The sequence below is a fragment of the Heteronotia binoei genome, chromosome 6 (genome assembly GCF_032191835.1).
Source record: "Heteronotia binoei isolate CCM8104 ecotype False Entrance Well chromosome 6, APGP_CSIRO_Hbin_v1, whole genome shotgun sequence".
NCBI classification, from domain to species: domain Eukaryota; kingdom Metazoa; phylum Chordata; class Lepidosauria; order Squamata; family Gekkonidae; genus Heteronotia; species Heteronotia binoei.
The window spans coordinates 124063680-124079002 of NC_083228.1; the positions used below are offsets into that span (position 1 = coordinate 124063680).

General features: G+C 45.5%; 1 protein-coding gene across 2 annotated transcripts in view; it reads left to right on the forward strand.

Annotated features, from left to right (window-relative positions):
* The window catches only part of FNDC3B (fibronectin type III domain containing 3B), a 387437-nt gene that overhangs the window by 314027 nt on the left and 58087 nt on the right, over positions 1-15323 (forward strand). For both annotated transcript variants that reach the window (XM_060242517.1, XM_060242518.1), the window contains exons 19-22: positions 692-867; positions 1503-1616; positions 4843-4992; positions 9132-9412. In XM_060242517.1, coding sequence (XP_060098500.1) covers positions 692-867; positions 1503-1616; positions 4843-4992; positions 9132-9412 — 721 coding nt within the window. The remainder of the gene's footprint in view (positions 1-691; positions 868-1502; positions 1617-4842; positions 4993-9131; positions 9413-15323) is intronic.

A 15323-nucleotide genomic window follows, 5' to 3' on the forward strand; every position in this document is an offset into this window, starting at 1 on the left:
TGCTTCCTTCTGCATAACAGCTTGCTTTACAAGGCTTGCTCAATTGCACAGGAGCTACAGAGCAAAACCTCTATTTTCTCCATTGGCTGAGGCTCCTCCCTTAGGGAGGAAGAGGGGAGGAATAGCTTGCTTTTACAGGCTCTCTCAATCACACAGCAGAGCTACTGAACCAAGCCTCCCTTCTATTGGCTGAAGCTCCCCCACCCCGTCCCCCGAGGAAGGAAGGAAAGAGCCAGAGTTTCCTTTGTCCAGTTCCCTAGTTCCCATGGAAGAAATACAAATAAAGCATCTTTAAAACCAATGAGTGCTAACGTTTTAAGCATGTTTTAAGTTGTTAAAAAATGTATATTTGTGTTTGTGTTCTTTATAAAATGTATATCTCTGCTACCTGGCTCAACATGGTCTCATTAATGTCAGATCCAGCCCTCATAGCAAATAAGTTAAACACCCTTGATTTATACTGTCATCCTCTTCATAATTCAGGGGTGGCCAACAGTAGCTCTCCAGATGTTTGTTTGCCTACAACTCCCATCAGCCCCAGGCATTGGTCATGCTGGCTGGGGCTCCGGGACACTTTCTGGTTTGTCGGTTGTTCTCAGAGGACTCCTCATGTGTGTGTGTGTGCTGGCAAAATATCAGTGCCAACTAATAACAGCTGGTAATATAACAATTTTATGATGCCTCTTCCTAGATGCTCCCCCTGTGTCAGAAACTAGTTGCCACATCTCTGCATACAGTGTGGAGATGACCGGACCCGAAGAAGCTGTTTCTGAGGTGTATCACGGCCCAGATCTCGAATGTACCATCACCAATCTCCTGCCTGGGAGAACGTATCACTTCAGAGTGAAGGCTTTGAATGATGGAGGGGTAAGGGAATTCGTGTGTGTAGAAGCCAGCGTGTGTGTGAATGGTTAGGTGTGTTGGAACTGGCCATTAAATACTTGTCAGGAATATATAAAATTATTCTTCCACCATTGGAACTGTTGCTAGGACGTCACATTCATAAACATTCTGTTTTGTTAAGGGACAGCACCAGTCATGAGTTTCTGCTTTGAAGGAAGTGGAACTAAGAGGAAAAATCCTCTTAACTGGCTCTGGGCACAGAAGGGGGCTGTTAGCGAAAGGGCTGAAGTCTGAGGAGGTCATGAGAACCCGGGAGACAGAATCACAGCCAGCATCCTTAGTTTAAATGAGAAGTTCCTTCAGGAAAGCTTCAGATTTTAGATAAAAGAAGATTGCTGAGGTCCAAATAGATGAGCCATAATATTTTATAAAGGTGTGTGACAGAGATTCATATTATGGAGGCTGTTGCCAGTTGCAAGGAATATTGACTGTTACTCAAGCGCTGGAGTGGGAATGGATGTCTGAAATGATGGGATGAGACTACTGAGTATTGACAGTGACCCCTTAGTGGATTCTTGATGTTCACTGGTCTCTCCATCTCTATGTTGGGCATTCACCATAACAAATGTGTGTTACATAGTGTATATTTCTCCCCTCAGTATGGGCCATATTCTGAAGCCACAGAAGTCACAACAGCTGCTGGACCTCCTGGGCAGTGTCGAGCGCCATGCCTTACCTTTCTTTCAAACACAAGTGTACTTGTTAGATGGGAGGTAAGACAAGTTCCTCTTTTATACATGTTTTTTCATCTTAGGTGGGCAAGGCAGTTGGCTCCTTTCCTGGAGCAGGACGATCTGGCAACAGTGATCCATGCAACGGTCACCTCAAGGTTGGATTACTGCAATGCCCTCTACATGGGGCTGCCCCTGTGCTGAACCCGGAAGTTGCAGCTAGTGCAGAATGCCGTCGCTCAGCTGTTATTAGGGCTCCCTAGACGGGAGCACATTCAGCCGGGGCTTCAGGGACTGCGCTGGCTGCCAATAATATACCGAGTGTGGTACAAGGTGCTGGTTATTACCTTTAAAGCCCTATATGGCCCAGGACCTGCCTACCTTAGGGACCGTCTCTTCCCATATGCTCCCCAGAGAGTGCTGCAATCCAGCTCTCAAAAACTGCTTATAATCCTCGGGCCAAAGGAGGCCTGGTTGAAGTCAACTAGGGGCAGGGCCTTCTCAATCACAGCCCCTTGCTGGTGGAACCAGCTACTGGAAGAGGTCAGGGCCCTGCGGGACTTTGGACAGTTCCGCAGGGCCTGTAAGACAGTCCTCTTCCGGTTGGCTTATAACTGACCGGCACTGAAATATTCTAAAGGAAGACAATAAGATAGCAACTGACATTGACTGACACATTGATATACTGGTTGTTTTTAATTATGTAAATTATTATTGTATTTTAATTGTATTTTAATTTTTTAAACCTTATTGTTAGAATTGTTATGTTGTGAGCCGCCCTGAGCCCGCCTCGGTGGGGTAGGGCGGGATATAAATGAAATGAAATGAAATGAATGAAATACTTTGATTCCACTTGGCTCTAAGAGCAGCTCACCAGTTCCATACAAAATGTTCCCTGGGAAGGAGATTTCCTGGTTGTATCTGGCCACTTCTTCTAATGGTCCCATCAATGGCACTTGGAAGATGCAGAGGAGGGTTTGTGGTTCAGTGGTAGAGCATCTGCTTGGCATGCAGAAGGTCTCAGCTTCAATCCCCAGCATCTCCAGCTAAAACAGGGGTGGGGAATCTCTGTCCCGAGGGCCGTATGTGGCCCTCGAGGTCACTTGGTGTGGCCCTCAGGGATTGCTGGGCTGAACCGAGCCATGTGGCAGCCTCTCTGGGGCCTGGCTGGCCAGTGAGGATCGTGGGGCCAAGCTGCTCTGTGCAGCAGCCTCCCCAGGGCCAGGCAGGGATCACAGGCCCCAAATGTACTGTGCAGCCGCATCCCAGGGGCCTGGCTGACTTGCCAGAATTGCTGCAGGGCCTGGCAAAGTTACTGTCACAGTTCAGTTTGCACTTGATTATTCCAGATGGTGTGGCCTAATAGGGGATGTGGTCTAATATGCTACTGAGTTCCTGCTGGGCTTTTTCTACAAAAAGCCCTGGACCTATGCATTTGCCTAGGGTGGCGGGCCATGTGTGTGTGTGACGGATTAGACTCTCCCCACATGACTTCAAATAGAAAAACAATTATTTGCATTAATTTTGCTGGCCTGAATCATTCTTCCTTGGCAGAGCACTGTTTTTTAAGTTGATAATTTTTTATGGCCCGCGAATGATGTTATAAGTATCCATATGGCCCTTGGCAGAAAAAAGGTTCCCCAGCCCCGAGCTAAAAGGATCAGGTAGGAAGTGATGTGGAAGACTGCTACTGAGACCTTGGAAAGCTGCTTCCAGTCAGAGTAGACAATACTGGCCTTGAGAGACCAGTAGTCTCCATATGAGATAGCTCCATGTGTTTGGCTGGATCTGGATCCTGGTATTGTGGATAGCTTGTCAGTTTTGATAGCTGAGCCAATTTAGTGTAGTGGCTAAAACTGTGAACGCTAATCTGGGGGAACCAGGTTTGATTTCCCACTCCTTCACATGCAGTTGCTGGGTGATCATGGACTAGTTGTGATTCTCTCACAGGTGTTCTCTCATGAGCCATTTCTGACAGATCGTCTCAGCCCCACCTATCTCACAGGGTCTGTTGTGAGGAGAGGAAGGGAAGGAGATTGTAAGCCACTCTGAGTGAAGGGTGGGTTATAAATCCAGTCTCCTCCTCCTCCTTTATCTGTTTCAAGTTCCCAGTGAGACCTGGTCTGCACAGGCCAACAGAATGTGGTGATAGAAGCGATGCAGCAGAATAAGACAATCGATCCTTTGCGCCATAACAGACTTGGAGGGGACTGAGCACCCAGAAAGGAGACTAAGTCCAGAGTAGAAAAACTTCATTTTGTTTGTTACAATGATGGATGATTTTTCTGCTCTTATATAATTTTTGTTCTGTTTTCCCAGCTGGCCAAGGCTAAGTGTTGCTTGGGTACAGCAGCGTGCTGTTCAGTTTTTAACCTACATAATTCATAATTGTTCATAATTATTGTTTGAATAAAATTAACGCATTGAAGTCAAACAAGTTTAGAGCGGGTAAGGAAATGATTGCATGTGTTTCATTCCCCTCCCTCAAAACAAAAAACGAAATTTCTGGGGCTTCCCGCACGTCCTCAAATGTTTTCACTATGACTTCAAACCTTCCAGAAATGTAATGGATTGGGACCTATAATCGCAGCCCATTTGTGCTCACACATTCATCCAGTTCTGTCCATGCTCTAGACCAAGGTGGCCCAATTTGCTTAATGTAAGAGCCACATAGAATAAATGTCAGATGTTCGAGAGTGATTTAAAGAAACACATCCCTTCTCCAAGCTGGCCAGTGGGTCAGCGGTGGCTTCAAGAGCCACACGGTATGTGTGAAAGAGCCACACATGGCTCCCAAGCACTAGTTCAGCCACCCCTGCTTTGAACCAGCAGTTCTGCCAGTCTGTTTCCCCCCACTCCTTCCTGGTTCTGGAAACCTGCGTTAAAGCATTCTTTGGAGAGCCTCAGCTGCCGAACCAGACGTGGACAATGACTGCTTTAAAATCTTAAGTGATTCTCATACTTCAATGTTTTTCTATTAACCTGTGAAAAGACACAGCTAGATTCAAGCCCAGTAGCACGTCCAAATCAACAAGATTTTCAGGATATAAACTTTCAAGAGTTGAAGCTTCCTTCATCGGACATCGAACAAGGGGAGGTTTGACTCTCAAAGCTTATACCCCCAAAATCTTGCCAGTCTCTTATGTACTCCTGGGCTCAAATTTAGCTGGTGTGCTGCTGACCAGCACAACGCTGCCCTCCAAAACTGTGAAAAGGTAGTGAAGAATTTTTAGGTTCAAATACAACCAACCGTTTGTGTGTTTTGCAGAGTCCCGAGAGCTTCGGTGCAGACATCTCAGAGTACAGACTGGAGTGGGGAGAAGACGAGGAGGCATTAGAACTGGTGTATAGTGGCACAAGCAACTCCTTTGAAATTGGCCAGTTGTCAGCCTCTGCACACTACTTCTGTAGACTACAGGTAAACGACATTCTCAAGGCTTAGGACAGGGTGGGAAGCTACAATGAGGTGTAACTTCCATCTTGTTTTTGCACAAGCCGACTGTGAAATTGGGTGTCTTGGTTTATGCTTGGGTACAGTTTAAAGGGAGCCCCGTGGCACAGAGTGGTAAAGCTGCAGTCCTAGCTCTCTGCTCACGACCTGAGTTCGATCTTGGCGGAAGCTGGATTCAGGTAGCCAGCTCAAGGTTGACTCAGCCTTCCATCCTTCCGAGGTCAATAAAATGAGTACCCAGCTTGCTGGGGGAAAAGTGCAGATGACTGGGGAAGGCAATGGCAAACCACCTCGTAAAAAAAGTGCCGTGAAAACATTATGATGCGACATCACCCCAGAGTTGGAAACGACTGGTGTTTGCACAGGGGACTACCTTTACCTTTTTTAAAACCTTTATAGTTTAAAGGGAATGTTGGTTCTTGAAGATCTAGGGGAAGGGGTCAGTGGCTCAGTCACAGAGCATCTCCTTGGCATGCATTAAGATCTCAGGTTCAGTCTTTGGCATCTCCATTTAAAAGGATCAGTGGATGATATGAAAGACTTCCACTTCCTGCCAGTCTGAGTAGGCAACACTGACCTTGATGGACCAATGGTCTGATTCCGTATAATGGCAGCTTCTCGTGTTCTAAGTTTGTCTCCAGTTTTGTAAAGTTGAATTCCAGCAAATAAGCATAGCAGCATACGTCCTGGGGGACATCAGTATCATGGAAAGACCTGTCAGCGACATATTGTCGATTGTCCATCCAAGTTTTCCTGAAGATCTAAATGCATTGGGGTGTATCCCAAGAATCTGTTCTGCTAATGGTGGCACATTGACCCAGCAGCCTTCTGCTGACTCCAGATGTTGTTGCACCAGAGAAATATGCCAATCCGTGGGATTCAACCTGTTGGGGGTTATCTTTGAATAAGTGTATATTACTGAATTTCTCCAGTTTTTTTTATTATTATTATTTAGCCTTTCTTTTGGAGCAAAACTGCATGTGATGAGCCATAACTGGGAAAAAATAGCTGGGAGGCAGGGTGGGGCAAACAGAGCAAAGGTTCAGAATCACCAAGGGGAGAGGCTCACTGGCAGAACATCTGCTTGGCATGCAGAAGGTCCCAGGTTCAATCCCTGGCATCTCCAATTAAAAGGATTAAGTAGGAGGTGCTGTGAAAGAGCTCCGCCTGATACCCCGGAAAGCCACTGCCCATCTGAGTTGACAATACTAACTCTTTTTTTGCCATTTTTTGTGTTTGTTTGCCTAGAAGAGAGCTAGTTTGGGGTGTTTATTTATTTATTTTAGTACATTTCTATTCCGCCAATTCCCTGTAGGGCTCAGGGCAGAGTACAACATATGATAAAACAATAAAATACAATAAAAACATTCTATAAGCAGACAACTCAACAGCACTCAGATTACCATGTCATCACATATTGCCCAGCCTAGCCATCTCACATCATGGCAGTTTTTATTCCATTTCCTAGCACAGATGACAGTGCTAGCCGGGGAGGCCAACCAGATCAAGAATAGATGCCCACAGCCTCAGCGAAAAGCCTGGCGGAACAGCTCCGTTTTACAGGCCCTACGGAAGGCTAATAAGCCAGGTAGGGCCTGGATCTCAATAGGAAGCTGATTCCACCAGGTTGGGGCCAGAACTGAAAAAGCCCTGACTCTAGTTGAGGTGAGGCGGGCATCTCTTGGACCGGGGACGGCTAACAGTTGTTGGGAGGCCGAACATAACGATCTCCTGGGCATATATGGTGCAGGGGTGGCCAACGGTAGCTCTCCAGATGTTTTTTTGCCTACAACTCCCATCAGCCCCAGCCAGCATGGCCAATGGCTGGGGCTGATGGGAGTTGAAGGCAAAAAACATCTGGGGAGCTACCATTGGCCACCCCTTGCTGTAGTGGTTAAGTGCGCAGACTCTTATCTGGGAGAACCAGGTTTGATTCCCCACTCCTCCACTTGCAGCTCCTGGAATGACCTTGGGTCAAGCATAGCTCTCACAGAGTTGTCCTTGAAAGGGCAGCTTCTGTAAGAGCTCTCTCGGTCTCACCTACCTCACAGGGTGTCTTGTGGGGGAGGAAGGTTAAGGAGATTGTAAGCAGCTCTGAGATTCAGAGTGAAGGGCGGGGTATAAATCCAGTATCTTCTTCTCATGGCAACCTCTGGTGACTCCTACTGAGGCATGGAGGAGATTCAGAGAAGTGGCTTGAATAACCTGCCTCTGCCTCCCTACTCTGGTATTCCTGGGACGTCTCCCATCCAAGTACTTGCCAGAGTAAGCCCTGCTTAGCTTCCAAGATCTGAGTAGATCAGGCTTGCTTGGGCTATCTGGGTCAGGGCGACAATACTAACTTTGATGGACCAAGGGTCTGATTCAGTATAAGGCAATTTCATGTGTTCATGATCAGCTGCCTGCCACTTTTCATGTGTTCATGATCAGCTGCCTGCCACTTTTTCATGTGTTCATGATCAGCTGCCTGCCACTTTTCCATGTGAAATGTCCCACCTGGAAGTCTGAGAGCCAGGACAGTGTCAAGGTTAGTGGGTCAGACAGTAGGACTCGGGAGGCTCAGTGTGCTTTGTGGGCAACCTTAGGCTAGTCTTTCATTTCTGCTGGCCTAACTTGCTGTGAGGGTAAAATGGTTGCCGTGAAGGTAAAATAGTTGCTGAGGCAAAAATGTAAGGGTAAAATGGAGGAGGAGAAAACAATGTTGCCTCTTTGGGCCATCACAACAAACCCTTCACATTGGAGTATTTTGCAACAGAAGGAACTCAAATAAGTCAGTTCCCTTTCTTTGATTATGTCCCCTCAGATGAAAGTTCATATCCCCCTGAGTGCAATGTGTGGGTTGTAGTAATTGTTGTTTAAATGTCCTTTTAGGATTAAAATAAACCTCAGCCCCCTCATTGTTGTAACAAAGCGGAAAGAAAAACCTTTTTAAGAGGACAAAGCGAGAAGTCATGCTTCTTCCCTGAGGCCAAAAGCACTGAGAGAACAAGATGCAGTTGAAACCACTCTCATCCCTGTTGTCCCTGACCTGGGGCTACTTCTCTCACCAGAAGAGCACAGATGCCAGCTTTGTTTCCTAGTGTTAGGAAAGTCTCTTCTAGCTCCTCAGTTAAAAGGAAATCTTTTAGTGGAAAATTCTCCTGAGTCGTGTTTGAAGTTCAGAATTCTTGAACTTCCCTTGTCCTGCACATCCCAACCCAGAGCTTTCCCATGCTGTCAAATAGCAGCCCCAGTTCCCTGACTGGAGTCAAAAGATTGCTGTTACACTGCCCAGTTTTCTCTTTGGCTCCAATGATGGCTACTGATGACCTCTGAAGGGGTGCAAAAACCACCTCTCAATTCCCACACAATTCACAGCTGCAAGTCACCAACAGAAACTTTGCAATTTGAGCATTTCATGGAACTCTAAAAAAGAGACTGACCCAGGGGTCCATCAAGTCCAATATCCTGTTTCACACAGTGGCCAATCAGTAGCCTCTGAAAGAAGAAGAAGACTACAGATTTATACCCCGCCCTTCTCTCTGAATCAGAGTCTCAGAGCGGCTTGCAATTACCTTCCTCCCCCACAACAGACACCCTGTGAGGTGGGTGGGACTGAGAGAGCTCTCCCAGAAGCTGCCCTTTAAAGGACAATTCCTACGAGAGCTATGGCTAACCCAAGGCCATTCCAGCAGGTGCAAGTGGAGGAGTGGGAATCAAGCCCTCACAGGGAATAGAGGCTGACAGGGAATAGAGGCCAAGGCCTTCCACTGGTGTTACCTCCTGGCAGTGGTTTTCAAACTATTTTGGGCCCACTTCGAAATGTATTTCTTTATTAGATTTTTATCCCGCCCTTCCCCCAGAATGGGGCCCAGGACAGCTAACAACATAATAGTACAATAATAAAGCCATAATTTCAATAAAATCCAGTTAAAACTCAACACACAGCTTTCGGCATAAAAATCCACAGGGTTGTTGGCAGCATCCTCCAGAATTATGTTAATGGAATGCCAGGTGGAATAACACTGTCTTTTGTAATGCAGACAAGTCCTCAGGCAACATAGTCTCCCTTCTGGGGAGAATGTGACCAGTGTGAGTAATCACAGCATGATGTGTTTTATTCTTAGGCAATCAACCAGGCAGGAGCAGGACCTTACAGTGACCTAGTCACCTGCAGAGCCCCAGCATCTGTACCTGATGCTGTCACCGTCCTCTATGTCTCAGATGATGAGCACCTGGATGCCTGTCCGCTATCACCCTCCGTGTGCCTTGCATTGAACTGGGAAGAACCGTGCAATAATGGGTCCGAGATCATTTCCTACAACATCGACCTTGGCGATATTACCATCCCAGTGGGTAACATCACAAGTTACATTATAGATGACCTGCTTCCAGAAACAACGTTCCGGTGAGTCTTACTTTAATTCTGCCATGTTCTTTGGGCACACGTAACAAAGGCGTTGTATTTGCAGAGAGCACTTGTTGTAGGGAAAACGGTCCAGAATGTTCTTGCAAAGGACCAAACACTTCAGCAGTGAATAGCAGCAGGTTTTCATAAAGTTCAAAGCATTTGAACAATGTTCAAAACATTGCAAATTGCAGTTAACGTCTGATCAACGATAGTGGTTAAATAAAATTTGCAGCCTTGTTCTGTACTGTTTGGGATTATTACGCAAGCAGTGACCTGTGTCACTGAAGTGAAATTCTCTCAGGTTGAGAGAGTGCAACTAAAGGGGGAACCACCTTTGCCTTCTCAGTGGTGGAAAGTGCCATCAAGTCACAGGTGATTTATGGTGACCCCATAGGGGCTTTCAAAGCAAGGGAGGAACAGAAGTGATTTGCCATCACCTACCCCTGCATAGCAACCTTGGTGGTTTTCCGTCCAAGTACTAGCCAGGGCTGAACCTTCTTAGTTTCCAACAGCTGATGACATCAGGTTAGCCTTGGCCATCCAAGTCAGGGCCTTCTCCTCTTGCTACCAGGAAAGCAGCCTTCCTATATCTCCTTTTATCAAGTAGGGTGCCATTTTACAGAGGCATAGAAGACCGCTTACATCCTCTGCTTGTCCCTGCTGTTTTTCACCACAGAGACAGACTAAAACATCTCGGTGCCTGGGACATAGCATCAAAACGGTCTCCACATTTATTGCTCCTTAAGTGTGGTTGCTAGGTAACTAGTGATGGCAAGAAAATCTCCTTCTGATGACTGTGTGACCCCCTGGAATGCACTGCAGGAAGTGAGGCCCCCCTCCTCTCCTCACTTCCCCCCATCCCAGTGGTTAATGCCATGTAAGTGGCCCTCAGTAGCAATGCTTTGAGAAGAAGAACAGAGGAAAGCTCTTGCTCCATGCGATGGCATCAGTAGCTACTGCTGTGCTCTTCATGGTAGAATACAGCAGGACTCTGGCGCTGCGATGGAACATCAGCATAACTCAGGCTATGTAGCTGGCTCAACATGCCGTAGGATCTGCCCATAAGTAGTTCTGAAACTTTATACTGATGTCCTTTTTTCAGCTTGCCCTTATATTATTCTTTATGTGCTCTGACCTTCTTTGCAGTTTTTAGAAGCCTGGAAACAGTGGCAGCAACTCTATAGAGTTGTAGCATCGATTCATAAGGATTAAGCTAATTATGAAGTATCTGCTAAATACAGAGGATGATTAACACTTTCCATCAAGCGGTGTACAATGCTTCGTTGCACAGAGCAATACGCTCATTTTTCAGATCCTGAGCAATGATTATTAACTGCACATATTAACTCTATTAACTTTCCGGCTGTAGATAAATAAGCAGCCTAACTGATAATTGTTGCAGTTTTCTTCTGTGGGTTTCTGAAAAATTAGTTTAATTTAAGAATGGAGCTTTTAAAGCCATTAGGTGGGTTAAAAGATCAGATTGCAAATATATTTCTGAAGTTCTTCACAGTCATCTTCTTGGACCTCTTTATAATGGTTCTTCAATGGAGATTAACTGCAGGAAATGGCAGCAGATAGACTAATGCATGAAAAATTATGATTAAGTATTGTGTGTCAGACACTCTTGGTCCATATCATGTTCTGGCCCTAACAAAAGCAAGCTTTTTTGTCCAAGATCAGCCAGTAAATTCACAACTGAGCGTAATTATCCCAGACAATATCAATTGACTCTTTGGACAGGACAGGCAGACAAAAGGCACAGTCCAGCAGATTGCTGCTTCTACATAATCTCCATTCAAATGAAGACAGCTCAATGGAAAGAGCGGATACTGGTAGAGATTGTCTTAACTACCAGCATGACTGTCATAAAATGTGAAGAAGTCTGCACATGATGTTGAAGGAACATCTCTGGGGACCTTCACATTTTTAGTGGAGTGATAGGGCAAAGCAAGGACAGTCTCTGGCACCATTATTTACATAAGAACATAAGAGAAGTCTTGTTGGATCAGGCCAATGGCCCATCCAGTCCAGCACTCTGTCACACAGTGGCCAAAAACCCCAGGTGTCATCAGGAGGTCCATCAGTGGGGCCAGGACACTAGAAGTCCTCACACTGTTGCCCCTCCCAAGCACCAAGAATACAGAACATCACTGCCCCAGACAGAGAATTCTGTCTATACCCTGTGGCTAAGAGCCACTGATGGACTTCTGCTTCATATGTTTATCCAGTCCCCTCTTGAAGCCATCTATGCTTGTAGCTTCCACCACCTCCTATGGCAGTGAATTCCAGGTGTCAGTTTGATTCTGCACTGCAGCACAAGGGGCTTGTTGCCACAGTGTAGTCAATTCACCAAGCCTTTAGCTGAACTGATGACGCAGTTCTTCCTACAGGAACCACTTGAGGTGGAGTAGAGGTATCTTTCATCTTTTCACTGAATAGGCTTGTAAGCAAGCAGTTTGTTCTTCTGTCTCAACTGATAGTTGTGTTAATCCACAAAACCAGTAGACAACAGCCACAAGACTTACCTATAAGGTTCCTTCAACCTGCAGACTCAGAATTTTGAAACCACCAAAGCAAACTCAGCTAGGGGCTCAAACTATGCCCCCCAATCCAGTCTAACCAGATTCTCTGCACCCACCTCATGTATATCGCCGTAGCGCGACACCTCAGGCCACAACCACACACAGTTGAATATTGCACTCGTTGCACAATAGAGATAATTTGCAACTGGATTTCCCTGCCTTGAGTTTTCCAGTTGCAAATGACTGCAATAACTCAACAGTAGCACAATGCCCGATGATGTTTGGATGCCTCCTAAAACTCTTAGGCGGTTTGTGGTGCCTCAGCTACAAACTCATTAATGTCAGAATGTCTCTCCTGGCCACTGGTGGGAGTCCATAGGGTTGGTAGATCCATCTCCTGTACTGGGAGAGCAGTGCTGACTTGGCTTATGAGGTTGTTTATTGTTCCACAATGACAGAACAAGCTCCCCTGGGTGGTGCACCTGACGACCTCATTGTTGAGCTTCAGGAAGCATTTGAGGGCAGTTTTCTTTAGGGCTGCATTTCCTTGACTTAGCTTCTGTTACTGGCAGTCCTAAATGGAGTTTTTAAATTGTCACTTGTATTGGCTTTGTGGTTGTTTTTTAATTGTGTTCTTAGAATGTTTTATTGATATTGTAAGCAGCCTTGAATTCCGCAAGGAAAAAAGGAGGCCAATAAATGCTTTAAGTACATAGATATCATACAGCGTAATATTTATAAAGAATAGGGTTGCCAGGTCTCTCCAGGCCAGTGGTAGGGGATGTGGGAGCCCAAGGGGTTGGTAGACCCAGGCTGGGAAACGTCTGGAGATCTGGGGATGGAACTGGGGGAGGACAGGAACTTCGGTGGGGTCCAGTGCCCCAGAGTCCACCCTCCAAAGCATCTGTTGTCTCCTGTGGAACTGATCTCTCTTGTCTGGAGATGAGCTGTAATTCCAGTGGATCTTCAGGTCCCACCTGGAGGCTGGCATCCCTGCATCTTAAAAAGTTCTGTAAATGCCCAGTACTTTTCTTGTTAAAAGAATATAATGTCAACACTAGAATCTGAGCTTTATTTTTTTTCTCTCTCTAAAAAGATGTCTACCCCTTTGCAGAAATAAATGTGACAGTATTCCAGGTGAGATCGCTGCGCAGGGGGTTGATTTACATTGGTGAAAGATTATAGTTCTTTTTGGAGATCCATTTCCTTTGTCCTTGGCTAGCAGACATGCATCAGAATAAATTGATCCAAGGCATGCAAATACCGTATATGCCCCATTTCTATGTAGCTCAGTTTCCAGAACTGGCTTTCTTTAGAGCAGAATTATGTGCAGCTAATTTTACGAGTGTTAGAAGTGTTGTGATGAATTCTTCCCAGGTTTTTTTTTTTAAAAAAATAAAATTCTTCTAGATTTCAGGAGTATTTAAAAGGGGGTGAGAGTTCTATTTTAAGCCTCGGAGTCTTCTTGTCTCTTAGATGCATGGGGAAGAAAGCCCTGAAACTATATAAATACAGATATGTCTGGTTAAAGAGAATACTACAACTGGAAATGGTTTTATGGATGCGTCTGGTGAAAACAATAAGAGAGAAATACCCAGACAGGAGCTATAATCTGTGTATATGTTATAAAAATTGCATTTCACTGAGTATTTTGAAAGCCAGACAGAGCATTTGTAGATGTGTTTTTCTGGAAAATGTAGATCTAATGCCAAGCCTGTGGTGATTCTCTGCAAATCTCCAAGTTAGTGTTTGCTAACAGATTTTTGTGCTGCTTGTGTTTGCAGCAGCAGCAGCTTCAGCCCCAACAGGTTGAATCCCACAGTTTTACACTTGGAAGATCTTCTTTTCTCTTGCATCACTAGATGCCCCTTGAAATACCCAGCCATAGACAAATATCCACGTCACCCTCCGGAGCATATCAGTAAAAGTGTGCTAGACACATAGAAGCTTGCCTATAGATTCTAATTGCTATTGCAGCAACACTGAGACCGATTTCCCACTAGCCTTATGATGCTCTCACTCTCCTCTTCTCTGCAGGGCTTCTGTCGGATTTCACACTATTTGCCCCGGGGCTGCAACTCGCTCTGCCTCTTTTGCACAGCAAACAAGTTCCTCTAAAAACCAGTTTCTGTTTGCCGTGCAAAAAAAGGCGAAGCTAGTTGCAGTCCTGGGGCAGGTAGTATGAAATCTGACAGAAGCCCCGTGGAGAAGAGGAGCGTGAGAGCGGCATAAGGCTGGTGGGAAATCAGTCTGAAAGTTGCTCTAGAACAGGCTGACTGAGTTTCTGATGCTAAGCAGGTTTACTTGAGAGGAAGCCTGCATTAAGTTCCTCCTTGATCTTCAGGAGCCGCACAGTATGTGTGAAAGAGGCACATGTGGCTCCGAAGGTGCAGTTTGGCCACCTCTGCAGTAGACATTTTGGGGTGCAGCGAGGAAGTCATGCTCCATAGATGACAACATTTCTATCGGGAGGAACACTCTGGTGGATCTGTGCCAATGTCTTGGTCTTTGCTGGAAACTGAAGACTTACTTTAAGATTGTAAGCCATCACTGACTGTGCCCCCCACTTTTTTACATGATTAAATGGTTAAGTGGGTTATAATATCTTGCTTGTCCCCAAAGAATGGGGTCTTGAAAAGGGGCTGGAAATCACCCCTTTTTGGGTGGCTAAGGAGAAGCCAACTCCAGCTTATCCACAGCAGCTATTAGCTTTTTGAATTTGCTCTGGACAAATAAATGGACCACATCAGTAATTTAGGGAAGCTGCATCACTTTGTCACTACACAGAGCCATCAAATTAAATGATTTAGCTGCTTCTCTGTGCTAGGCGAGGCTTCCAGCTAATTGGTCAATTAATCAGTGTTGTGAGGGGCTTTTGGAACTTAGATTTCCCAGCATGCAAAAACACGGATGGTGGTTCTGGCTGAGCAACCTGGTGATTGGATTGCTGTTATAAAATGAACTGCGAGATAGAGAATTGAGTGCTGGCCCCAGTAGACTTCAGAAGATCAGGTAAAGATTAGCAGTTTTCGTTCTGTTCTTCAAAATGACTTGGGTCTTCCACCCAAGGCACAGATGGTCCAATACTTTTTGGTGCCTGAGGCAGAAAATACAAATCCCTATAGTGGTAAAATTCACTAAAAAAGAATTGATGGTTTTCTCCCCTCTAATGGGAGCCTAATGAAAGGGCCAGCCCTGCTTGTAAAAAAATAATAATAAAATAAATGAGTGGGCAGCACCCTAAAATGAGAAAAATCTCGCCTCAGGCTGGTACTGAATTATTTTCTCATTCAGTGGGCAAGTATGACCTGAACTATGGTTAAAGCTTTCCCGAGAAGCAATAATCTGACGATGATCTTCACCAATATGGGATCCTGTTTTAA